Source organism: Aquarana catesbeiana, linkage group LG07 (genome assembly GCF_042186555.1).
Source record: "Aquarana catesbeiana isolate 2022-GZ linkage group LG07, ASM4218655v1, whole genome shotgun sequence".
NCBI lineage: Eukaryota > Metazoa > Chordata > Amphibia > Anura > Ranidae > Aquarana > Aquarana catesbeiana.
Window position 1 is genome coordinate 156353434 of NC_133330.1, and position 27636 is coordinate 156381069.

Here is a 27636-nt window from a genome sequence, read left to right on the forward strand (position 1 = left end):
AAGTATCGTTTGATCCTGAACCTAAAAATCTTAAACAGATCAATTCGTTACAAGCATTTCCGCATGGATACAATCCATTCAATAACAAAACTATTGACTCCAGACTGTTTCATGGCATCCCTAGACCTGAGGGATGCCTACCTACCCGATTGTCCAGGCTTCTCAACGGTTCCTCAGATTAGCCATCAACCTAGGGTCATCAGTTTGGCATCTTCAGTTCAAAGCTCTGCCTTTCGGACTCTCATCCTCCCCCATCTGCCTTTCGGACTCTCATCTCCTCCTTTCACAAAAATATTGGCAGAAGCTCTGGAGCCCCTGAAGTTGAGAGGAATTTCAGTCATTCCGTATCTGGACGACCTGTTGTGCTTTGCGAACTCCAGGGAGCAAGTGGGAAAAAAATCTTCAGGTATCACAGATACACCTCAGGGACCTAGGGTGGCTCCTCAACCTGGAGAAGTCAAATCTAGTACCAAGTCAAGAAATAATGTTCCTGGGTTATACAATCAATTCAGTGCTCCAGAAGGTTTTCTTACCACAGGCAAAGTTGGAAAAAAATCTTTGCTGCAGTGAAACAAATTCAAAAAATTTTTCAATCTCAGTCCGATCGGCCATGGCAGTATTAGGACTTCTCACGGCATTGATCCCAGCCGTACAGTGGGCCAGGTTTCATTCCAGACCACTCCAGTTGAACATCCTACAGACATGGTCACATCAGGTCTCACTGGAAAAGCAGATCAGACTTGCCTCAAAGGTAAAACAAGCACTCTGGTGGTGGAGGGATCCAGCCAACCTGACGAGAGGTCTGTTCTGGGTCTTTTCACTAGCCAAGCGTCTAACAGACACATGTTCCTGGGTTTGGGGGGCCCATATGGACGGTCTAACATCTCAGGGGACTTGGTCCAAGTCAGAAGGCCGAAGATCGTCAAACTGGTGGGAACTAAAAGCCATTTTTCTCGGTCTCCTAGCTTTTCAACAAGCAGTGAAGGGACATCACGTTCAGGTTCTTTCGGACAATATAACTGCTGTAGCATACGTGCTCAAGCAGGGAGGAACCAGGAGCAGAGGACTTATGGAACTAGCCAGTCAACTACTTTTCTGGGCAGAACAAAATGTGGCCTCTCTGTCGGCAATTCACCTAAAGGGTTCTCAGAATCTGTTAGCAGACCTACTCAGCAGGAGGAGGGTGGTGGAAGCAGAGTGGAGCCTGAATCAGGAAGTCTTCTTGATGATCTCCAGAACATGGGGGCAACCCCAAGTAGACCTGTTCGCCAGCCAACAGAACTCAAAGGTTCAGAACTTCTTTTCTCTTCACCGAGAAGACCAAGCCATAGGCATAGATGCTCTCGCACATCCATGGCATTACCAACTGTGCTATGCCTTTCCCCCCTTTCCTCTGATACCGATGGACTTAAGGAAATTCAGAGAAGAAAGGACCAATATGATCCTGGTCACTCCCTTTTGGCCAAAAAGACCTTGGTTCGCAACATACTAAATCTGGCCACAGAACCTCCCTGGAGGCTGCCGCTCAGGGGGGGACCTTCTAACACAGGGCTCTGTGATTCATCCGGAAGCAGACCGGTTATATCTAACTGCTTGGCTTCTGAAGAAGATCTCCTAAAATCCAAGGGTTTATCCGATAAGTTAGTAAAGACCCTACTTTCCAGCAGAAAGGAGGTAACTCGGGCCATATACCTAAGGGTCTGGAAGAAGTTTAATTCCTATTGTACTTCTAGAAGCTTTCAGGTAAAAAGTGTTGTATCAGTCCTTGAATTTCTCCATGATGGAATGGAAAAGGGACTGGCAGCCAGCACCCTGAAAACACAGGTGGCGGCTCTTTCAGTTTATTTTGAAAAGACTCTATCCAGAGAAGTTTTAATTTCAAGACTCTTCAGGGGCCTAGCACGAAATAGGCCGGTGGCCCTCAAATTTTCCCAGTTGGGACTTATCTATTGTTTTACAGGATCTCACGGGGGCTCCATTTTAACCCTTACAGGAAGCATCCTTAGAGTTTAGTTCTGAAAACAATCTTCTTAGTAGCCATTACTTCGGCAAGAAGAGTCAGTGAGCTTCAGGCCCTGGCAGCCACGGAACCTTTTCTTAAGGTTTTTCCAGAGCGAGTGGTTCTTCAGACAGACCCAGCTTTCCTGCCCAAAGTTTCTTCAAACTTTCTTCGCTCACAGGAAATAGTGTTGCCCACTTTCTCCTCGACTCCTGCCAATACAGGAGAAGAGGCTTTTCATACTTTAGACGTTAGGAGATGCCTGCTTCATTTCTTATCAATCACTAAGGAATTTAGAAAATCAAACGGCCTCTTTGTGATTTTCTCAGGCTCACGTAAAGGGGAGAAAGCTTCCAAAAGCACATTAGGCAGATGGCTTAGATAGGCAATTGCGGAGGCCTATGAAGCTAAAGGAGAAATGCCCCCCTCAGGTATTGCTGCTCATTCTACAAGATCAACGGCAGTTTCCTGGGCCGAGAGGGCCGGTGCTATGCCTGATCAAATCTGCAAGGCTGCTACTTGGTCCAACTACTCAACATTTCTCCGACATTATAGGTAGGACTTACTGTCCACCGCAGATCAAGCCTTTGGCAGGAAGGTACTGCAGGTAGTAGTCCCACCCTAGGGCAAGTTTCTCGGTTACTCTCTCCAAGGTTGTCCTGAAAGGCGATTGGAGAAAGGCCTAGTTAGACTTACCGGTGACGGTATTTCTAAGAGCCTTTCAGGACAACCGCTATTTCCCTCCCTTTGTATCTTAGTAGTGGTGTAAGTGTCTATCATGGTTCTTTGTGTTTTTCTGTGCTTTGTTTTCCAGTTGTCGGAGACCACAATAACTGAGGCCATGGTGGAAGAGGAGGGATTTAAAGGTGGCATGTGTTTCCTGAAAAAGGACGGAGCTGCGCTCTCTCCAAGGTTGTCCTAAAAGGCTCTTTGAAATACCATCACCGGTAAGTCTAACTAGGCCTTTTTTACACAAAGTTGTAATTTTATACTTTATTTCTAACACAGCATGTACAAATCAAAAATTATACCCCAAAATACATTCTGCTACTCCTGAGTATAACATGTGTGAGACTTTTACACAGCCTGGCCACATACAGAGGCCCAACATCCAAGAAGCAACATCAGGTGTTCTAGGGAAATAAAGTACGCATCTGATTTCCTGGCAACCTATGACACTTTTTTGAAGACCGTGGAGCACCAGGACAATGGAAACTCACACAAAATTACCCCATTTTGGAAAGCAAACACCCCAATGTATATTCTATGAGGCATCATGAGTCTTTTAAACATACATTTTTTTTCCCACAAGTTTTTAGAAAATGTGGAAAGAAAATTAAAATATTTTTTTTTTTTTTACATAAAGTTGTCAATTTGTACGATATTAACCACTTGCCGGCCCGGGTACTCCGGCTTTTCCTAGAATTTTTAGAGGGAAAGCCGGACCTCCCAATGTTGCTTGTGGGGGACTTTAACAGTTGGTTGGATCCTAGATTAGACAAGCACCCGACCCTGGGGGTACATGTTCCTCACAGGGTGACCCGCTTGGTAAGACTATTACAGGAAGTGGGCTGGTTGAATATATGAAGACACCGTAACCCTGCAGTGAAACAGTTCTCCTGTTTTTCGAAGGCACATGGATCCCTTTCCAGGATAGACTCGGCGGTGGGAAACTCAGCTATGCTCCCCTCGGTTTCAGACATTTCTTACGAACCCCGATGCGTGTCCGACTATTCTTATATGGTGATATGCCTTATCGTAGCTCCACTGTCCACACTCCCAAAGGCCCCTTGGAAATTCAATGCGTTTTGGCTTAAGTTATTCGCCTCCAATGAGGAACTAGAGGGGAGCATCCGGAGGTTTTTTACTGCCCTACATGGTCCAGAATCCACCCTTAATGAGTGGAAGGCATTTAAGGCTTACCTTAGGGGCATGCTTAGTGCTGAGATTACTAAGGTAAAAAGACACTCTGAGGCTCTAAGAGGGGAGTTAGAACTACAAGGGCACTCCCTTGAGTTGAAATATGTGCAGGATCCCTCTGATTCCGCCCGCGGAAGTCCTGGCAATCGGCTCAATCTGCGTGCAAGCACCTGCTGGCCGGGGAAAAAAAAGGTTTTTCTTCAAAACAGCATTTTTTGAAGAGGGGGAGTCAACGGGCTGACTCTTAGCTAGGATTGCTAATTCAGAGCAGAGATCCCCAGTCATTGGAACAATAAAGAATGTTGGTGGGCAGCTTGTCCACTCTCCAGATCTGATACTAAAGACGCTGGCAGAGTATTACGAGACACTATACCAACCAGCCTCACAGTATGGATCTGAGGAATTGACTAGCTACCTTGCAGAGATCACGTTTCCGAGTCTCACCATATCTCAAAGTAAGGAAGATGACTCCCCGTTTATATTAGAGGAATTGCAGCCTTTCCTAACTGTAAGATCCCAGGGGGAGATGGTATCCCCATGGAGATTTACAAGCATTACTCGGAGATATTGCGACCCAGATTACTAGGAGTGTTTAACGCAGCCAGGGAGCAAAATGCCCTACCGCCCTCTAAGGCCCATATCGTGCTGATATTAAGACCAGGTAAAGACCCTGTAGACCCGGCCTCATACAGGCCTATATCACTATTGCAATCAGACATAAAAATACTGGCTTAAGTGTTGGCCCTTAGGCTGAACAAGGTCTTCACGACGGTTATACATCCGGACCAGGCAGAATTTATGCCCAACAAATCCACGGCGATAAACCTTAGAAGGCTTTTTCTTAACCTGCAGTCTCAGGCTGATAATGTGGGTCATAGAGCCCTGCTGTCATTGGATGCTATAAAAGCCTTTGACAGTGTAGAGTGGCCATATCTCTGGGAGGTGTTGAGACGATTCGGCTTTGGAGATGTGTATAACTCCTGGGTGCGCTTGCTGTATCACCACCCCCAGGCAGTTATTAGAGAGGCAGGTGGACTGTCGCTGCCCTTTGCTTTGGGTCGGGGCACCAGACAGGGGTGTCCTTTATCACCCCTGTTTGCCCTGGTGATAGAACCACTAGCGATCCAGATCAGAGACAACCTGGGCATCACTGGCTTCTGCTACGGGGATAGGCAAGAGAAGGTGATGCTCTATGCAGACGACACGATGATTCTGCTGGGCAATACGGAACGATCATGTTTGCTTTAGGAAGTTCTCCGGTCTAAAAATTAACTGGACCAAATCCACATCGATGCCGATAGATGAACGTATGCAACATGGGGACCTAGTGGGAGATATCCCAGTAGCTACCTCTTTTAAATATCTGGGGATATGGGTGACCCCGCGAATTAGGGAATACAGTCAACTTAATATCTCTCCTCTTCTGGTCAGATTCCGATCCCGCGTTAAGACTTGGAACACTTTGTGTATGTCAGTTGTGGGCAAAGTGAATCTTATTAAAATGATTCCTATGCCCCAACTGCTATACATACTCCATAACTCTCCGGTGGTAATCCCGCTAAAAACTCTCAGGAAAGTAAACTCTATATTTTGCAAGTTGATTTGGAGATATCGGCCTCCTAGGATAAAATTGGAGCATCTGCAGTGTCCTAAGGACAATGGAGGCCTTGCGTTAACAAATCCCTGGCTGTATTATCTAGCATCGCAATTGCAGCATCTGATGGGCACCATGAAAGCGGAGGGAGAACAGGCAGACAGGATCCCAGTGCTTCCGAGAGTATTAGGCTTTATGCGGTGTGTGGAAATTCCATTCCAACTGCCCTTGAGGCATTAGCTCTTGGAAAACCCTAAAAAAGCATCCCTACGTACAACCTAATACAGAAAATATGGAACACATCTAGATACTTCAGGGAGTGACAGGCATAACTGAGTTCAGTCCCATTTGGTCAAATGAATCGTACCCCGAACTGGCTAAACTACAACATGCAGGTGGAAAAAGTATGGCATCATATATCTGAGACAAATTATTCATAATGGTGAATTGTTCACCTTTGAAACTGTGAGGGAGATGTAGAAGCTACCAACATTCATGCAATTCTATTATAAGCAACTCAGACATGCATTCAGGGCCCAGACGAGCACTTCTGAGTGGCATATGGATTCCGTACCCCTCTTCTTTCAGCTTAAGGCAGCAGAGACCTCTAAGGGATTTATCTCTCAAAGTTGCAGTACATTGCTCCGCCAGTACCTTACAAAGCACCCCTGACAGTAAAAAGAAAGTGGGAAATGGACGTAGGCCTCCTAGATGAGGACCGGTGGGGGGAGGCTCTGCAGGCAGTGACCGCATGCTCCTTGAATGTGACACAAAGGCTGACACAACTATACACTCTCAAGAGTCTACTACACACCCCACAGGTTACATTATATGGGATTGCTACCCACACCAACATGTACTAGATGCAAACGGGATCATGGGGATTTGATACATATGTTGTAGCGCTGCCCCACACTACACGTATAATGGAAGGGGGTGATTGATACCCTGAACACAGTGTTTCGGGTGTCAGTCCCATTAGATCCCAAGTACTGTCTATTGAATCTTCTAGATGAGCTCGAATGGGAACATCACACCAGAGAAGCCCTTTTTATGGCCCACGAACTGATAATGCTACATTGGAAGTCTGAATCCCCTCCTACGGTCAAAGAATGGATTGCTGCTGTAGGAAATACACTGAGAATGGAAAAAGTTATTTACCAGCATAGGGGGTGTCCCGGAAAATTTGAGAAGTTATGGGACCCTTGGTTGGCAACACTGGGGCTTGCCCCGGAGGACCTGATCATGGACCGACTTTTGAGATTAAATGTGGGATAATACAGTTGCCTTAATGTATAACTGATGGACTGGGGGTAAGAAGTAAGCAAACTCATCCATACTATGTTTGTAAGGTGAAATGGGCTCTGGTTTTAAGATGTGAGTTCTATGATGATGGCTAGGATGAATCTCGGTGGATATTGGCTTGTATATAACTGTTGTATATGGACTGTATGTATTTGAAGTAAAAACATTTTTTTGATTAAAAAAACACTTGCCGACCGGGCCATAGCTGAATGACGGCTACAGCACGGTCAGATAACTCTCTGGGAGGGCGTACTATGACGTCCTCCCAGAATCACGCCCCCTGGGGTGCGCACCTGGGAATATCCGTGACCTTCACCACGGAGCGTAAGTTGTAAACAAGCCAGCACATGCCCGCTTCAGCTCTTCCCCTCCCTCTCCGTACCAATCAGTACAGTGTGAGGGGAGAGATCAGGTGTGGGCTGCATCTGTAATGCCCACAGCGCTGATCTCTGCCCATTCCTGCACCCGTCCTCATTCGCGGCTCAGCCGTCCCCATTCACGGCTCATTTATGCCTCATCCATGGCACATCCACTCCACGCCACTAGAGTGCCTCACAAAAGTGTAATAGCTGGTTAAACTAAATTGGAAAAGTATGCCCCTAGAACACCTGATGGTGCTCCCTGCATCTGGGGCCTCTGTATATGGCCTGGCTGTGTAAAAGACCTCACATGTGGTATCGCCATACTCGGGAGAAGTAGCAGAATATATTTTGGGGTGCAATTTTTGCTATGTACATGCTGTGTGTTAGAAATATTGCATTAATGGACAGCTTTGTGTAAAAAAAATAAATGCGATTTCATTTTCTTTCCACGTTTCTTTATCGTACATCACGGGACACAGAGCACCATAATAATGACTAATTGGGTTATACGCTACCTTTAGGTGATTGGACACTGGCAACCAATAGTAAGACGGTTCCTCCCATATAACTCCTCCTATACAGGAAATACCTCAGTTTTTTCGCCAGCGTCTTGAAGGTGATGGTCATGGCTGTTGAAGCTCTTCAAAATTCTTTAAATGTCCCAGTGAGGATGTTATAATCAGATCCATTCGGATGGCATAAGAAAGCTAAAGTGGATGGTATCCGAGCCTCCGTTCAAAAGCGAGATTTTGCTTGTAATGTGTTCTATGGCGCTGGACCCTTGTTAAGTTGGTATTCCTGGTCATAATCTTGCCCAAGGTAAACCAGAAGGGTGCCTTACAGGTCCAAGGGTGGTAAAACAGGCCCTGCTGCTTGGGACGGTGAGTACTCCCTTTGGGAATTTTTTATATATACATTCCCTCTGTTCCATTGAAAAACCTTTGCTTGTGTTCCAAGAACCAGCCAAGTTGGAAGTTACAGATGGCCAGGAATGGCGTGCATTTATGGCAGGCGGGCGTGCGCACCGCCATTGTGCGCGCCATTGGTGTGCGCATCACGGATGCGCGGCCTGCATCTGGGCATGGCAGGTGCGGCGTGCATGCCGCGGGTCATGCGGGAGCGCGCATGCGCTCAGTCCACTGCCATGTTAGGCTTTATAAGGGGCTGTAGCTCCTGGCGTGTGCTGGGACAACACAGGGCGATACTTGGGCACGTGATTCTGGAGGTTTTTGGACACAGTTGCAATAAGTTAAGCGCTGGTTACAGCTTGTGGGGAGTACTTTTTCCTCGTATGTAAGCACTGTCTTCCAGAAAACGAGGTACAGGGAGCAGGGCAAGCACAGGGGGTAAGAGTACCTTCCTTGAAAACAGGAGACCAGCCCCATGCTGATGCAGCCTCAGTCTCCCCTGAAAGACCTGGGGCATCTGGCCTGGCTGAGCCATTGCATTTGTCAGGCATAGTGGCCACTACCAATATTCCTGCCTCGGCTTATGTTACAAAGGATGATTTGGCATCTGCATTAGCAGGCCTTGAAGGCAAAATAGCTGGCATGATTGCTTCTGTAACACAGGGAGGGAAGAAGCATAATAGATCTCCCTCCCCTGAGCCCGGTCCAAGTGGTGAATCACTAGAGCATCAGGACTCTTATTGCCAGATGGGACCAGGTGATCTGGAACCAGAGTGGGCAGAGGATTTGGAGGAGGTGGCCATAAAAGACCGAGAGGAAGGAGAGGCTGAAGAATCCTCAGCTGAGGACTTGGGTTCAGAGGAGCCAATTTCAGCCTCCCATTCCCAGAAATTGTTTAAACAGTCTCTGACTGAGATGGTACGAGTTGGGTTTAAGTTACCCCCGGTTCAGGAGTCTGGACTCTCCTGTTCAACTTTGGGATCCTTGCGACCTCAGCAAGGTTCCCAAGCGTTCCCTTTGCATCCATTATTGGAGCAGGTGATCTATGCAGACTGGGATCATCCTGACAGGATATACTTCCCTCCAAAAAGGTTTTCTATCTTTTATCCTATGGAGGAAAAGTTCAGGAAGAGATGGGGTACACCTTTGGTGGATGCCGCCATTTCTTCAGTGAATAAGAGTTTAACCTGACCAGTGGGTATTGCCCAGGTATTTAAGGATCCGGCCGATAAAAAGCTAGAGTCCTTATTAAAAGCCTCCTTTGCGGTGGCTGGTGCAGCAGTTCAGCCAGCAGTTGCAGCTATTGGGATTTGCCAATCCCTAAAAGACCGTTTTAAAAGGTTAATAAAAAAACCTGCCTTGTCAGGAGGAACCTCCCGAGGAATTGTCGGAGCTTCCTCATGCTTTGTTTTGTAGTGGACGCATTGAAAGACTCAATCCAGCAGATGTCTCATTTTGCGTTACTGTCCGTACATATGCGCAGGGTTTTTCGGCTAAAGAACTGGTCTGCTGAGACGCCATGCAACAGGCTACTTGCAGCTTTTCCATTCCATGAAGAACGCTTGTTTGGCGAGGATCTGGATAAATATATCCAAAAGATCTCTGGAGGAAAGAGTGCCCTTCTCCCTACTAAAAGGAGAGGTAAGCAACCCTCTTATAAAATTCCCAATGCTCCAGGACCTAGTGCTTCTTCCCCCAAGCGATATCGACGGCCTCAGCCGTCTGGTTTTAAAAAACCTCAGGGTCAGAGGAAGCCCTGGAACCAAAAGCCAGTCAAGTCCAACTCCAAGTCAACCTTGTGAAGGGACGCCCCAGCTCTCATGGGTGGGGGTCAGGCTTCGGCTGTTTTTGGATGCATGGGAAGATCTGGTCCAAGACAGATGGGTCATTTCCACTATAACACAGGGTTACAGAATAGGGTTCTGGGAAATTCCTCCAGACCGTTTTCTGTACTCAAGGGTCCCGTTAGATCCAGAGAAAAGAAATGCCTATTCCTAGCCTTGCAGCATCTGCTTAAGCAGTGGGTAATTGTCGAAGTTCTGCACGAAGAAAGATACCAGGGGTTTTACTCAAACCTTTTTACCGTGCCGAAACCAAATGGGGAAGTAAGGCCCATTTTGGACCTCAAGGCTCTCAACCTCTTTGTAAACGTCCGGTCCTTCCGTATGGAGTTCAATAATAAAATCTCTGAGAAAAGGAGATTATTTAGCGTCCATAGATATCAAAGACGCATACCTTCATGTACCGATCTTCGGTCCACACCAAAGGTTTCTGCATTTCGCAGTAGAGGGCCATCATTTTCAATTCGTGGCACTGCCATTCGGTCTAGCCACGGCCCCAGAGTCTTCACAAAGATTCTGGCCCCGGTGTTGGCATCCCTAAGGTCCCAGAAGATCTCCGTGGTAGGACACCTGGACGATCTTCTCCTGAGGGATTGCTCTTGCCCCATCCTGATCCAAAACGTGTCAAGAACAGTGCGGGTTTTACAACGCCTAGGTTGGATTCTAAAAGTGGACAAGTCAGCCCTTTGTCCAGCCCAGGCCTTGGTATATCTGGGTCTGGTCTTGGACACCGCCCAAGAAAGGGTGTTTTTACCCCCCTTGAAGGTCGTTTCTATAGTGGAACTCGTCCAGAGGGTGAAAATAGAACCAAGGCCTTCTATTCGGCTGTTTATGTGGTTGCTGGGCAAGATGGTGTCATCCTTCAACGCAATTCCATATGCACAGTTCCACTCCAGGTTGTTCCAGAACAGTATTCTGAAAGCCTGGGACAGGTCTGCTCGAACCTTAGATCATCCTATGGTTCTATCCCCACAGGTACAATGGAGCCTCTCTTGGTGGTTAAAAACCAGCAATTTGAGAAAAGGAAAATCTTTTCCACCAGCAGCCTGGAGAGTAGTAACTACAGACACCAGTCGTCTTGGCTGGGGAGCAGTCCTGGAGGAGGCGTCTGTCCAGGGAATATGGACCCAGACAGAAAGGACCTTGCCCATCAATCTATTGGAGATTCGGGCAGCTCGTCTGGCTCTGCGCTTCTGGACATACAGGTTACGGGGTCTCCCTGTCCGAATCCAGTCCGACAACTCCACGGTAGTGGCATATATCAACCACGAGGGAGATACCAGGAGTCGGGCAGCCCAAAGAAGTAAATTACATACTGACATGGGCAACAAGGCATGTGCCGTTTCTTTTGGCAGTGTTTATACCGGGGGTGGACAATTGGCAGGCAGACTTCCTAAGTCGCCAGAAATTGTTGCCAGGGGAATGGTCCCTGCATCCTGAGGTTTTTCTACAGATCTGTCAACACTGGGGGACCCCAGATGTGGATCTGCTGGCATCCAGATTCAATGCCAAGCTGGACGGGTTTGTATCCAGGACCAAGGATCCGCTTGCTATCGGGATAGACGCATTGGTAGTTCCTTGGGATCAGTATTCTCTGATATATGACTTCCCTCCGATCCAAATTCTGCTGCACTTACTACGCAGAATACAGGAGGAACGGAAGACAGTGATCCCAGTGGCCCTGGAGATCCTGGTACTCGGAGATTGTGAAGTTGGCAGTGGGGGGACCCATTGGTCCTTCCATGCCGTCCAGACCTGTTGTCTCAAGGACCCATATTTTTATTCTTTACGGTTGCTGAATTTGATGGCATGGCTATTGAGACCAGAGTATTGAAAGACCGTGGTATTATGGGTTCAGTCTTGTCTACTCTACTTATAGAGTCTGGAAGTCATACATTTCTTGGTTTGAGGAAAGGAAATGCAACCCTCGTAGGTATACGACTGGAAGAATTCTTGTTTTTCTTCAAGCAGGAGTAGACTTGAAGCTGGCTTTAGGGACAATTAAAGGACAGTTTTCGGCCTTATCGTTTTTTTTTTCCAAAGACCAATTGCATCCCATTCTTTGGCGAACCTTTGTCAAGGGAGTAACGCACTTGAGGCCACCAGTTAAACCGCCTTTATGTCCCTGGGACCTAAATTTGGTACTGTCAGCCTTACAGGGTCAACCGTTTGAACCTATTGGGCATATTCCGTTTGTCCTATTAGCCAGGAAATGGTTTTTTGGTTTTTTTTGGTGGCTATAACGTCAGCTAGAAGGGTGTCAGAATTGGCCGCCCTTTCTTGCAAAGAACCTTTTTTGATTCTTTATCAGGACAGGGTGATCATGTGCCCTTGTCCGGATTTTTTACCAAAGGTGGTCTCCAAATTTCATTTGAATCAGGATATCATTCTACCTTCCTTTTTTCCAAACCCTAAAACTAGGGAGGAAAGGTCGCTTCTCTCGCTTGATGTGGTGAGGGCGATCAAATTTTACTTAAAGTTGTCAGCTTCTTTTCGGAAGACTGCCTTTTTGTCCTGCCGGAAGGTCCTAGAATGGGACAGCTGGCAACATGTTCAACTATATCTAGGTGGATTCGCCAGACTATTATCCAGGTGTATGGATTAAAGCGCAAAGTTCCACCTTGGGATTTAAAAGCACACTCCACTAGAGGGGTTAGTGCATCATGGGCAGTACGCCAACAGGTGTCTATGGCTCAGGTTTGCAAAGCGGCCGCTTGGTCTTCAGTTCACCAGGTTTTACCAGGTGGATGTTAGATCTCAAAAAGAGACTGTTTGTTTTTGGCCACAGCGTGTTGCAGGCAGCTTTATAGTCTCTGGCCCGTTTGGGCTTAGGGATATTGTGTCGCCCCCCCCCTCAGGTGCATTGCTTTAGGACATCCCAATTAGTCATTATTATGGTGCTCTGTGTCCCGTGATGTAGGATAAAGAAAAATGGATTTTTAATACAGCTTACCTGTAAAATCCTTTTCTTGGAGTACATCACAGGACACAGAGGTCCCTCCCCTCTTTTCTGGGATCGTCATTGCTTGCTACAAAACCGAGGTATTTCCTGTATAGGAGGGAATATATGGGAGGAACCGTCTTACTATTGGTTGCCAGTGTCCAATCACCTAAAGGTAGCGTATAACCCAATTAGTCATTATTATGGTGCTCTGTGTCCCGTGATGTAATCCAAGAAAAGGATTTTACAGGTAAGCTGTATTAAAAATCTATTTTTTCCAAAAACTTGTGGAAAAAATGACATGTTCAAAAGACTCATTATGCCTAGTAGAATATACGTTGGGGTGTTTTCTTTCCAAAATGGGGTCTTTTTTTTTTGGCGTTTCCATTTGCTGGTGCTCCAGGACCTTTAAAAATGCAAGAGATAGTCATAAAATTATATGTGTAATTTTATGCTCCTAGAACACCTGATGGTGCTCCCTGCATATTGGGCCTCTGTATGTGGCCAGGCTGTGTAAAAGTCTCACACGTATTATCACCATACTCTGGAGTAGCAGAATGTGTTTTGGGGTGTAAATTGTGGTATGCATATGCTGTGTGTGTGAGAAATAACCCGTTAATATGACACCTTTTGGGGGGGCGAAAAAAATCTGTTTTGCAAAGAATTGTGGGAAAAAAATGACAACTTCAGAAAACTCACCATGCCTCTTAATAAATACCTTGAAATGTCTACTTCCCAAAAAGGGGTCATTTTGGGGGGTGTTTGTACTGTCCTGACTTGTTAGTGTCTCAATGAGACAGTACATCGGGTGTGATCATTTTTCAGCGATTGGCACCATAGCTTGTAGACTACCCCTTTCACAAAGTCCAAATAATTTACACTAATTTTGGGTTAATTTTATGAAAGATATGTAGCAGTATAAAAAAGTGTTTATTTTTTTTAAAATTTTTTTTATTAAAAATTTTCACTGTGAAGGTACAAAACAGGGCCTTGAGGGCATACCCCGGCCAATTGGTGCACATAGCCATGTGCATAACAGTGTACATCTCACTGTACGTTTCTAAGCAAAACATATTTAATTAAAAAAAAAAAAAACTAAAACAAAACAACCACAAAATCGGTACCCAGGTTTCGCGTGGTAGGATGGTGGCAGGAGAAATCTTTCCCTGCTGGACTACTGCTCCCTCTTCTGTCTGAGCTGGATGTTACGGGGACAGTATTAAGTGTGATCATATGACCTCTGCACAAACACCACCACTCTGGGGCATGGACCTCAGCACTCAACAGGGCCGGGTAAGTATGGAGGGTATATAACCAGAGCGATCCCCAATAGGCTGATCATCCATCGCAGACTCAGTCCATCCACAGATGCCAAACTTTTTCATATTTTTGGGGGCACCCTCGGAACTAATATGTTGCTTTGTAGAGGGGTATCGTTGTGTTGATTAACTTTTCCATGAGGACAGGGTAGGGGGGGGGCAGCTGACTTCCATTTTAGTATTATAGCTTTCCTCGTGCAAAATAATAGGATGCCTATTAGAGTGCGGATTGCTTTAGCTAACGCCAGCTGTTCTACAAGGCCGAGGAGACAGACACTAATTGTCAGAGGAATAGGTATGGTAGTTAACCCCTGGATAAAGTGGGTCACCTCCACCCAATACTCTTGGACCTGTGGGCAATCCCAGAATATATATAGGAAGCCCGCTGGGTACCAGAGCATCTTCAGAAAGCGGCCGACGAGGTTGGGTATAAGCGGTTCTGTGGCGTGTAGTATATTCTATGTAGGATTTTGAATTGGATTAACTTGTCCCAAGTTGCAACTAATGACTGAAGCGGGTAATCCCACATGTTCTCCCAGTCTTCACTCTCCAGTTCCTGCACCTTCGCTCGCCACAGATCACGCAACCCGTCCAATCCAACCTGAGTGGATGACAGCAGTGCTCGGTATGTTTGAGACAGTGGCTTTGAGAGTTCAGTATCGTTCAGTAGGGTTTCGAGGTCATCATGCACCATCCAGAGCTGGACCAGTTTAAACTGCGAGTCAAAGGCGTGACAGAGCTGCAGGAACCTGAAGAAGAAAGAATTTGGAAGTTGAAATTTGTTTTTCAGTTTCAAAAGTGAACAACCCAGAACCATTGCAGATATCCAAGTATGTGAGGCCCCTGCCGGCCCATAGTCCGGGGTCTTGTAAGGAGTGAAATTCCTTCAGTTTGGGATTACACCAGAGCGGGGTACTAGAGGACCATATGGTTTTTAGCAGGCTAAGTTTTATTAATTCGGTATGCCAAGCCTTAATGACTGCTTTCATACCCTGTGTTAAAAGTATCGGAGAACCCCCTCCCCCCCCCATCCCAAAGGGTGTTTCGAAGGGCCTCATAAGATCCCAAATGCGCCGCCTCTAGGACTACTGATGCATAGGCATTGTTCCAGACAAGCCAATTGTGGGCATGAGTAAGCATAGCTGCCATATAGTACTTGTGATGTCAGGGCAGGCAAGTCCCCCCTGCGTCCAGGGCCTGCGCAGAATTTTCCTACTAAATCTGGCTGGATGTGATTGCCACAAGAAGGAAGCTATTAGGGAATCTAGTTGATGAAAGAGGGTTTTGGGTACCCAGACGGGGGAATGCCTTAAAATATACAATAGAACTGGAAGCAGTTTCATTTTAATTTAATTTTACCTATAAGAGTTAGGGGGCGATTTAACCAGGCCTTTAACTTAGATTTACACCACTGCAATACTGGGACAAATTAAGTTTACTGAAGTCCTGAGTGTTGAGAGAGATATTGATCTAATGGTATTTGCCCATTGCAGAGGTAAATTTAGGATTACTCAGCTGCTTCACCCCTGGATCTGTGGGAAGAATGAGGGATTTGCTCCAGTTGGTGTGGAAGTATCATATATGACCATCGGAATGTGTAGAACGCCTTCTCTATGTAAGGGCTACCAAGACTTGAGAGGCGTTCTCCTCGGCCGGGAGCTGGAGGGTGAAGACTCGTCTAAGATTTATGTCTGTAGATTTGCCCGGCATGAAGCCAGTCTGGTCTATATTGACAAGGGACGGTAACACCTGCATAATCCTATTCGCTAGCACCTTGGTAAGTCATAAGGTCGTAATTCAATAACGATAGGGGTCTATAGGATTAACAACAAAGGGGGTCCTTCCCTGGCTTGGGTAGCAATACAATGTGTGCCTGGTGGTACTATCTGGCAACCTCCCGGTTTCCAGGCACTCTGCAAGGATTTGAGTTAGCCTGGGGACCAGTAGAGTTGCATGGGTTTTATACCATTCCCTGGGTAAGAAGTAGTTGGGTAAGAAGTAGATTGCATTTTCTATCTCTTGGCGCATTAAGGGCTTATCCAGTGTGTCCCTGTCCTCCTAAGAAAGAGAGGGCAAGGTGATTCCCCCCCAGTTCCTCAAGTATGGCTTCAACTGGGGAGGGTTCGGATCATCATATAATTTGCTAGAGAAAAGATGAACTTTCCCTCAGTATACCCTCAGGGTCTGTAAGTTGGCCACCCGTGGAAGTCTGGATTCTTGGAATTACTGTTTGGAGTGAGGGTTCTGTCACCAGGTTGGCCATTAGTTTACCGTTCTTGTCTCCTGACTCAGTTTGGCAAACAAACTTCCGCGTATCAGATTGCACCAGCAAGGTGTAATGGCGTTTCAAAGCTCTCCTCATTTGGGCCAGGGAGGAATAGTTTTCAGGTGTTGGATGCGCCGTGAAGAACTCCAACATCTTGTTCCAATTGAGTGGTCTGTGTTGCATAGCCAGATCTCACAGCCTTAATAGCAGAGACATACTCTCCTTGGGCATGAGCCTTGCCTGCCTCCTAAACCACTTCAAGGGAAGATGAACCCACGTTAGGCATCCATTATTCTGTAAGCTTGGGTCCCACCACCTCCTGGATTTGAGGATTGTCTATCCAATGTAACACCAGCCTCCAACATCGCGGGTCACGGGAGGCTCCCAAAGTCAGGCATAACTCCAATGGGGAGTGTTTAGAAAGGCCTGCTGGAAGGTAAGAGGCTGCCCCAACGTGATAGAGTTGAAGCAGACCCAAATAACAAATCTATGCGTGATCCCGATTTGTGTGTAGCTGAGACCTGCAAATAAGTTCTGTCCTCCGGATGCCTCCACCGCCAAAGCTCTTGAAGACCAAGAGTATCTGCTCATATTATCAATTCAGGATGGGCAGATCTAAGAGGTTCAGAAGTGTCTTTAGTATGGTCTAGGATGGCTTTAAAGTCGTCGAACCCCCCGACTATAATTTTTTGCATCTGGAGGGGGTGAGTTTTGTAAAAGTGGTATACAGGAGGATGGCGGGATCAAACGGAGGAGGGATACACACATTAACCATCGCCCAGCGTTGAGCATACATTTCTAGAATTTAAAATTACATAACATCCCCCAGGATCGAGAAAAACCTGTTCCACCAAGCAAGGTAGTGACTTGTTAAGTAGAATGGTCATCCCCCTCACATAGGAGTATGTGGCATGAAATCCTTGTTTAACCCACGCCCTCGTAAGACTTAGGATCTTACTGCCTACGAGGTGAGTTTCCTGCAGAAACAGAATGTGAGGTTTGAGACTGCAGAAACTTAAACAGCAAAGATCTTTTCACTTTTTGTCCTTCAGTCCCCTGATATGTCAAGAGATCAGCTTCAGATCCGTACCCATTTAAGAAAGAAAAATTTAGTAACACTAGGAGCATAGAAGGCCCATACCCAGTCTTGCCCAGCCTGGAGGCCAGGGGCAGAGGAAGTCCAGACAATGTTGCCATCCAAATAACCGGAGGAGGAGAAGAAAAACAATTAAAAAGGAAAAAAATAACATATTCCAGCAAGAAAAACAGGGTAGGAAACCTGGGTAGACTTGGTAACCGGTTAAAGGTGCATATAACTCCCTACAGCCTGATATAACCCCAACTGTCACCAAAGCAGTTTCAATCCCGAAACTTGATAATATAGAGCGCCTACTTGAGGTTCAGAGTTCCAGGGGGATTCCCAGCTCGTGTTGAACCTATAACAGTAGGACAGATTGGGGGGACGTGTGTCCCCTCACGGTAGAAGGGACTGGGCAATAATTCCTCCAGGTAGATGGAGAACACCACTCCTATACAGGCCCGCCAGTACCTCACTGTCCCCCGTTAGCTTATGCTGTTGTTCTAAGTCCTGAATTTTTTCCTGCACGGCTAGCTTATCTCTGACCTTCCTTCTTTTTTTTTTCTGATCCCGCCTTCATTATGATACCTCTAATGTACACCTTATGGGCCTCCCATACTACATCTTCTGGTGTCTCTCCAACAATATTAGTTTTGAAGTAGAATTCTAATTCTTCTTTGATGCGTTTATCAATATCTCTGTCGTTTAATAGGTTCTCATTTAATCTCCAGCTATTACAATGATGTTTTTGTTTACCTAGATTACACTGTAGGCTAACGGGTGCGTGATCAGAGAACGTTATTGACCCTATTTTTGTACTTTCCACTTCCTCGATGTACTGGTGTTCTACAAGAAAGAAGTCCAGTCTAGAGTACGTCGCGTGTACGGGGGAATAGAAGGAATAGTCTCTTGTATTCGGATGTTGCATCCTCCAAGTGTCTACCAACTGGCAGTGGCGGAGCTTCTTTTTAAGTTTATTCAGCCATGCACCTCCGGTCCCCCGGACACATGACGTACTATCTTTATCTGGCTCCAGGCATATATTAAAATCCCCTGCTATTATGGCCCTCCCCCTCTTGAAGCCCTCTAACTTTGATAGAATACCCAATAAGAACCTGCCTGGGTTTATGTTCGGGCTATAAATATTTGCTAGTGTGCAGTCGACCCCATTAAGTTTACCCTTTAAAAACAAAAAGCATCCCTCTGGGTCTGTCATTCTCTTTCAAGGTGAACCTAACGTCTCTAGTGAAACCAATAGCAACCCCTTTTGCACCCCTAATCGGGGAGTCCCCATACACCCACTTTGGGTAATCTCTAGAGACTATTCTCTGGCTCTTACCCAGATAAAGGTGCGTCTCCTCCCTGGGGTTTGAATGTGGGTCACTTGTCGAGGTACTTTTGAGGTGGCTCTGGTATTTACACAAAGTTTTAGTAGGGTACAACAGGCAAGGATGTAGGAAATCCACGCATCTGGTAACTTTATGGGAACAGGTCTTCAATGCAAGGTGATCAGCCAGTCGTCTGCATCTGCTGGGTTGTCAAAGAACCAGATTGCTCCATCATGTTGGACCCGCAGGCGGCTGGGGTAAAGCATGCTTTCATGTTCTTATCTCTGAGTTGGTCTATGAACATCGTTGAAGATTTTTCTCTTCCGCAGCAAATCAGCCGAAAAGTCAGGGAAAAAAAGAACTGAGGTGTTGCCATAATGTCAGTGGGATGTTTGTGGGCTTCAGAGAGAATCTTGTCCCTGTCTTGATGTTAGAGGAAGTGGACCAGAAAAGGCCTGGGAAGGTTCCCCAGGATGGCACGGCCCGTGGGCACTCGATGGGCCCTTTCAACCATGTAGGTAGGAGGGACATCCATAAGGCCCAGGAGATTTTTAAAGAACTCCTTTGTGAATTCAGCCGGGTGGTCCCCTTCCCCTTTCCTCTTTATTCCTCTTCCTCTTTCCCTTTGTTGCGCCTGAGTCGGCTTTCAGCGTTGTCTGATTTTGCGACATGGGACTGTACCGTGTGCTGCAACTAAGCAATGGGGGGAGGCATGAGTGGCAGTAAGATCTTCGGTGGCGGATACTCTGGACTCAGTTTTGGTCATTTTCCTCCTTATTTTGTCGAGGTCATCCCTTATAAGATTGCACTCCTTGGCAAGATGGTCAATGCCCACAAGCAGTGAGGTCCTACTCTGCTCGATCGCAGCAAGGATCGTGGCTGTATTTTCTTGCAATAGCGGGGCTGACTCCACCGGCACCGGAACCTCCCCAGGACCCATCTCCAATTCAGCTAATAAGGCCCGGCGTCATCCAATCAGTATAGAATCTGACTGCAGTGAAGGGAGATGTGGCTGCCGGGGTGATGGTCTGATCCCAGCGGCCTTGGAATTCTTCTTCCCCTTTTGGAGGGGGGGACATCTGATAAGTCTCTAAAGGGGACCCCAACAGAGGAACAAATCATGCCCAGATCTGTGTCCAGGAGGCAGCTGGGGGTGGCTCAAATGAGCAGCAGGTATGGAGCCCCGGAAGAGCACAGTCCAGACAGGCAGACAGTGGTCACCAGTAGCCCCCCACTTTTCAGCAAGCAGCCGAGCAGTGGCAGTCCAGTTAAGGGTGGTAGGCTGGGAGTATCAGATTAGGGAAGGACCAAAGCGGGGTGATTAAGGCAGAAGGATGGCAGAGACACCATGCTCCTGGACAGCTCCACTGGCCAACACAGGCAGTCTCCGCTGGTCAGCACACTAGGTCACTGCAGGGAGGTGGATGGGTGATGAGGCAGGTGGGGAGAGCATGATCCACGCTCTCGAGTTGAGGGCCGGCCGCGATGCACTCCCGTGGGGTAGCGGTTCAGGAAACAGCTGTGCTGGGCAGGCTCCACTAGGCCGCGGCTGCCGCTAGCGCAATCAGCGGCCCAGCAGGCTACCAGACCTCCCCAGGCAGGAGGATGGATGAGAGGCTCTTGCTGCACAGCCAGGCTGGGATCAGCTCGCTCCAACTGGGTACAGGCCGGCAAGATGGCGGCAGCTGCAGGCTTGAGTTATGCGTGGCTCCCTGGATGACCACGGGCAGAATCTCTGCTCAAGATCAGCTCAGGACTCAGCAGGGGACAGAGAGGAACAGGTAGGCAGGTTGGCTGTTCTTTTTTTTAGTCAATTGTATGCATTGATGGGAAAGGATTGAGTTCAGGATACCCGGAGCTCCTCCGACATGTCTGCCGCCGCTCACATCAGGACACGCCCCTCTAGCAGTATACATTTTGGCCAAAATTTATGAAGAAAAATTTGCTAAATTGTATAACAGAAACAGAAAAACAAGAAAAATAAAACAATTTTTTACAAAACTTTTTTTTTTTAATAGCGCATTAAATGCCATCAAAAAGCTCTGTGTGGGGAAAAAAGGACAAAAATTTCATATGGGTACAGTGTTGCATGACTAAGTAATTGTCATTCAAAATGTGAGCACCGAATGCTGAAAATTGGCCTGGTTAGGAAGGGGGTTTAAGTGCCCAGTGGGCAAGTGGTTAAATATACATACCAAAAATGACACCCCAAAATACATTCTGCTACTCCTGAGTATGGTGTTATTACCTGTGTGAGACTTTTACAAAGCCTGGCCACATACAGAGGCCCAACATCCAAGACGCACCATCGGGTGTTCTAGGGACTTAAATTACGCATCTAAATTCCTAAGAACCTATCACAATTTTGAAGGCCCTTCATATTTCTAACACATAGCATGTAATTACACCCCAAAATACATTCTGTTTAGCAAAGGGTAAACAAAAGATTACCTGTGGTTTTAGTAGTGCAGTGGGCCACAGAGAAGAGCACTGGTCCAGGCAGCATGCAGGGACATGGTCAGCGACAGGAATCGTACAGGCAGGAATACTGTACTTGGCGCAGGCAGAGATACTGTCAGCTCAGCCAAAGCATTGGTCCAGGTAACAGGCAGAGACGTGGTCAGTCAGCAGCAGCTAAAGGAATTTTCCAGGCAGCAATACTGTCCATAGTCAGTACAGGCAGCAGTCAGAGATATGGTCAGCACAGCCAAAGTATTGGTCAAGGCAGCAGGACGGAACATCAAGCTTAGGGCTTCAGTCATGAAAGAATGGAGACCGGGGTAGAGGCTTCTCCCACCCAAATCTCTTGAAGCTTCTGGTCTCCAGACCCTGTTATGGGAATTACAAAACCCAGAGAAATCCAAACACTGGTTTTCTCTAATCTGAACGCTATTCTGAAGCCCCTCCCATATGTGAGACCCCTGTGTACTACAGTAGCAGGGCAAATAACATGGTCGCTTTAACAGCCCGAGGTCAGTGCACGTGGAAGGCAGAAACGTGATTTATAAACAATCCATATGGTAGGCAGAGACATTGTCGATAAACAGGCCAGAGTCTGTTAACGGAAGGTAGAAACGTGATCAATCGGGATGATGCGCACAGGTATTTGAAACGGGGAAATGGCAGGCTGTTAAAAATAAGGGAAACTAATATCTTAAGGATGTGTGATAACGTCTGAAGCATTATCTGATGCATAGGCCAGTCTGGGAGGGACATTAGGGACAATAACTGGCGTTTCTTCTAACCCCACCTCTGCTGTGTTCACAACTTTTCTTTTGGCATCTTCTTCCTGATTTTGTGTGTGTGTGTGGGGGGAGGTTGGAAAATGTTGCTCATGAAGTCGACTCGCACAATCGAAACGAATGCTTCCTGGGAGGGGATCCTTGCTGGTAGATCAGGGCAGTGACAATTTCTTCAATATATTTGAGGAAGGTGCTGTGTCTTTCTGTTGACGTTTGATAAATCATGTATGAATTATACATGACCATATGGAAGAGATGAAAAGCAACTTTTTTAAACTAGAAACGGGACTTTCGTGTTGATAAATAGGGCTGTAGCATATGTTTATGAAGATTAAAATTGTGGATGCATTTGGCTTTACAATGGGACTGCGTCTTCTGTGAATCTCACAAAGGTGTCATTGTGAATGATGGACAGGACATAAACCTCTCACTTGTCCCTCTACTTCACAGCCAACACTTCCGCTATCCTTGGACTTGCTACAATAAGTAGATGTATGAGACTTTTAGGCTCCGTTCATATCTGGGCGATCTGAATCCTGGGCGGAATTGCCGTGATTCTAAATAGCGGCAAATCGTGGGATGCCCATGCGATTCCCGTCACTTTCAATGGCACCCCGATCGTGGTGGGATTTGGCTGCAATTGTCTCCCGACGAATCGCAGTAAAATTGCGCAAACAGAATCAGAGGATGCCTGTCGCCCAAAAGAAGCTCTTGTACTTCTTTTGGACGACAGGAGTCCAGCGATTTGCCGCTATTTCGAATCGCGCTCAAAATGGCTGCGATTCTGTTCGCTATACGGAACGCTCAGATGTGAACGACGCCTTATGTGCTCTGTAAACAAAAATTCATTTTGTTTTATTATCCTGTTATAATTCAGGTCACAGAGGAAATGATGGATAAGGCAAATGAAAAAAAAGTAGAAGCTATTGATGCTCTGGGAGATGGTAAGTGTTTGAGCTAGGTTTTTGCAATTAGTTATGTGTTGCTCTGCTCATAAACTTTAACCAGTAGTGTATTTTTGGACAATTCTTTTTTTTTTTTTTTTTTTTTTTTGTTGCTTGATTCCACAAGCTCTTTTTTATTTGAGTTCATACTTACCTATCACTTCAATTATATTAGGTTCTCACTGTGTGGCATGCCTGGTGCCATACAGCTTCCCTCCCCAAATCCTCTAAATTCTGCAAAGCACTACCCAAAATGCAGAAATGGTAGGCATTCCAGTGAGCTCTGGTATCTTTGGCATGCATGCTAGAACCACACTGTAGAATTAAAAGATTTTAGGACAGACTGGTACAATTATAATCTAGATCAGTGTTTCTCAATTCCAGTCCTCAAGGCGCCCCAACAGGTCATGTTTTCAGGATTTCCATTATTTTGCACAAGTGAATTGATCTGTTTCACTGCCTTAGTAATTACCTCAGCTGTTTCATCTGAGGGAAATCCTGAAAACATGACCTGTTGGAGCGCCTTGAGGACTGGAGTTGAGAAACACTGCTCTAGATAGAAGGGGTAGAAAATGGTTCTGACTAGGGCTGCAACTAACGATTATTTTCATAATCGATTAGTTGGCCGATTTATTGTTTCGATTAATCAGTTAATAACCTTAAAGTGTGGTGTATACCGTATTTATCGGTGTATAACATGCACCTCAAGTTTAGGAGGGAATTTTAAGGAAAAAAAACTTTTAGGAGTAAAGTTTAAGGAAGAAAAACTTGCATTAAAATGCCCATCAATGCAGCGTTATCGGTGTCCATCTGCAGCCTTTTCAGTGTCAGTGCAGCCTTGCTCCAGTGTCTATTGCAGCCTTGTCAGTGCAGCTTTGCCCCAGTACAGAATTGTCAGTGCAGCCTTGCCCCAGTGTCCATTGCAGCCTTGTCAGTGCAGCTTTGCCCCAGTGCAGGCTTGCCCCAGTGCTCGCCGCGATCCCTGCCGACATACACAGCCGTGTGTAAATTTAAATATGGCGCCGAGACTGCAGGGACTCGGCGGAGCCGAGATACACATACCCGAGAGTCCTTGGCTTTTCTCGGCGCCGCTTACAGTCCCGCCCTATGGGTGGGACTGTAAGCAGCGCCGAGAAAAACCGAGGACTCTCGGGTATGTGTATCTCGGCTCCGCCGAGTCCCTGCAGTCTCGGCGCCATATTTAAATTTACACACGGCTGTGTATGTCGGCGGCAATCGCTCCGATCACACACAATTTGATTTTCAGGGGAAAAAAGTGCGTGTTATATGCCGATAAATACGGTAATTTAGTTAAGGTTAAAAAAGGCAACTTATTCTTAAATATCTATATGCAGCGGTAAATATAAATAATCAACTATTTGGTTAGGGAGAAAAATCTCTAATGCACTCTGAGAATAACAAACAAAGGAGATATACTGTATATACTATTAGAGGGCTGGCCATACAAAAACAATGTCTGCCTTCAAAAAAAATGTTGTTTTAAGAACTTCGTTCGATTTGCTAATCGTTAGTGTGGTCAAATCAACATTTGTTTTCAACCACAGTGATGGGAAAATTTAGAAATAATAGAAAATTTCTTGGTCAAAGGAATTTTCAGACAGTGTATTTGGTTTTCCTTCAGAAATTACATTCATTTTAAAATTGAATGTTAAAAGCAAGTGGAAATTTCAAACAACATTCTTTCATTCAGCAAATGTACAAAGATTTTTTGTATGAATATTCTCTTCTGAAAATTGATCCATGTAGCCAGGCCCAGCATAAGGCTTGGTGCACACCTTTTGATCTGTTTTTGCAGTTCTTTTTGCTGTGTTTGATTTTTGCGCACATGATTTTGCGGCGATTTGCGTTTTTACATTTCTTTTTTGGCCAATTTGTTGTTGGCAGATTAAAAAACACAAATTGCTGCAAAAACACATTACATGCTTTTCTGAAGCTTCTCCATTGAAGTAAATTGAACCAAAAAAGCACCATTCTGTGTTGAAAAAAGTCCTTGACCCGTTCCAAATACACAGCAGCTGAAAAAAGCATAGAAGTGAACGTGTCCCATAGGAAACCATGTTAAATGAACTGTAGTGTTTCTGCAAAAAGCACCAAAAAACGTATAGGTGTGAACCGGACCTAAGACGTTTAGTAACCTAATGGGGTTAAAAAAAACAAACTAATATTAGCCCTTTTTATAGTACAAAAAGAGCAAATAATCGCTGTTGTGAAGGTTTTTTTTTTTTTTTTACTGTGGAACAGTGGAAGTAATACTTACAGTAGCGATTTGCTCTTTGTACTATAAAGGGCTAATTTTATTTTTTTTTTAACCCCATTAGGTTACTGGCCAATTAATCGATTACTATTTTCACAATCGATTAGTTGTCGATTAATCGATTCGTTGTTTCGGCCCTAGTTCTGACCCTACGAATGTTGTTTTATAATGTACCTTTTGTACTGTAATTTAAGATGTCAAATTTTTTTCTTGATTCTTTGTCAAGGATGCTCCTTCTTTAAAGGGCTCCTTGAAAATTTGAATCTTTTTCGAGATTGCACTTCTTGGTGGCAGACTCACAGCAATGCCACATTTTGCTTTGCTTTGAAAGTGATAGATTGATCAGGGATTTTTAATTAGAAATTGCCTGAACATGTTAAACTGATCAGGGTGGATTTGATTTAAATAAACTTGATTTCAATCACTAGTAAAAAGGCTTGATTTAAATCAACTCGATTTAAATCATAATTTTTAAAGAGCAACTGTCATCTCTGTCCCACAGCGGCTCCTCCTCTGACCCGTTATTGACTCACCGACAGTCCCATTCAGTTTAATGGGACGACTGGTGATGCGGCAGTGACATAACAAGGTGAGGGATGTGGCGGCAGCAGGTGAGTGGATGCCCGCTAACAGGTGCTGCCTAGAGCTGCACAATTAATCGTTAAAAAATTGTGATCTCGATTCAACCCCCCTGATGATCTCTATTGCAGAATTTGCCGATTCTTTCATATAACAAGTGGAGAGACTTATCTGCTCACTCAGCTGTTAAAAGAAAACATCTAGGCAGTGTGCCAAGTTTTTAACATAAGACATTGTAATTAAGTCTTCCTTCTAAGGCTCCTTTCACACTGTCGGACCGTTCAGGTCCTCCTGTCAGTTTTGACAGCGGACCTGAACGGGCGCTCCATGCTAGTCTATGGAGCGACGGATGTCAGCGGTGACGTGTCCGCTGACATCCGACCCGGTCCGATACGCTAAAAGCAGACAGATGCCCCTATGTTCGCATCCGTCCCTATCGGATCGGATCGGGTGAGATCTGATGAAAACGGACATGCTGTCTGTTTTCGTCCGATCTCTCCATAGGAAGCAGCGGCGCTCAACAGGCCCCTCCCTGCTCAGTGAGCAGAGAGGGACCTGTCATACGCCGGCTCTAGCGGAGATCAACGGAAAGATCTGCTGAGCTGGCGGACTCCGAGGCAGCGGATCTGCCTCGTGAGAATGATGCCTTAGATCAAAGGGATAAACTTGTGTGAAAAAAAAAATCCAGGCAGCCTACCAAGTTTTTAAACAACGTGTAAATGCAGGAAGTTTAACCACTTCAATTCTAAATCTTTTTCTGACACTTGTTTCTTAAGTTAAAATCAATATTTTTTGCTAGAAAATTACTTGGAACCCCCAAATATATATTTTAGCAGAGACCCTAGGGAATAAAATGTCAATTGCTGCAATATTTTATGTCATGTAATTTGACCAGATGTGCTACCGGCACAAAACTAAAAATATACTAGTTTGCTGCAATCATGTACGCGTACACAAAAATGGTAGAGTATCAATATAAAAGTGGATTGCGATAACTTCTGTGTATGATACCACGGCTGAAATATGCAAAAATAGAATATCTATCCTATGTAGCGTGCTAATATGACAAATATTAAAAAATGTGCAATGTGCCAATATTACTTAGTGACCATCAAATATCACATATGAACATGCATATAAACTACTTGCTGCAAAAAATGTCCTCAGCATGTGCAAAAACATTACAGCCCACTAGATGTCCTCAGTGGGTAATTATTTCTGTGCAATGACGTAGGTGCTACCAAAAGCTATTTAAAAAATTATTAATACTAAACAATGTGCCAATATTACTAACAAAATATCAAATATCAACATGCATTTGTACTGCATAGTGGTGATATCAGAACCGATTCAATCATACAGTTTGGAGTGTACATTGATTTGCAAAACAATGGGTTAAAGGAATAATCCTGAACTTATCGCTGGTTTATCTCATGGTTACTGGTATAACATGCACTGCATCAATGCAGTGCATGTTATCTCAGCTTGAATTCATTGAATGAGTTTACCAAAAATGTTAATATTGCAGAATATACACCCTCATGCTACATAACTAAGCTCCATTTCATGCTGAATAAACTAAATTATTAATGTATCTTAACCACTTAAGGACCGCCTCATGCCGATGTACGTTGGCAAGGCGGCACGGGCAGGCAAAATCACGTACATATACGTGATTTGCCTCCCGCGGGCGGGGGGTCCGATCGGACCCCCCCCCCCCCCCCCCCCCCGGTGC

The 27636-nt window shown here is 45.6% G+C and overlaps 1 protein-coding gene across 2 annotated transcripts in view; it reads left to right on the forward strand.

The window, feature by feature from the left end:
• Nucleotides 1-27636, forward strand: part of ST13 (ST13 Hsp70 interacting protein) — a 288022-nt gene that overhangs the window by 48399 nt on the left and 211987 nt on the right. For both annotated transcript variants that reach the window (XM_073592758.1, XM_073592759.1), the window contains exon 5: nucleotides 22981-23047. In XM_073592758.1, the coding sequence (XP_073448859.1) occupies nucleotides 22981-23047 (67 nt within the window). The remainder of the gene's footprint in view (nucleotides 1-22980; nucleotides 23048-27636) is intronic.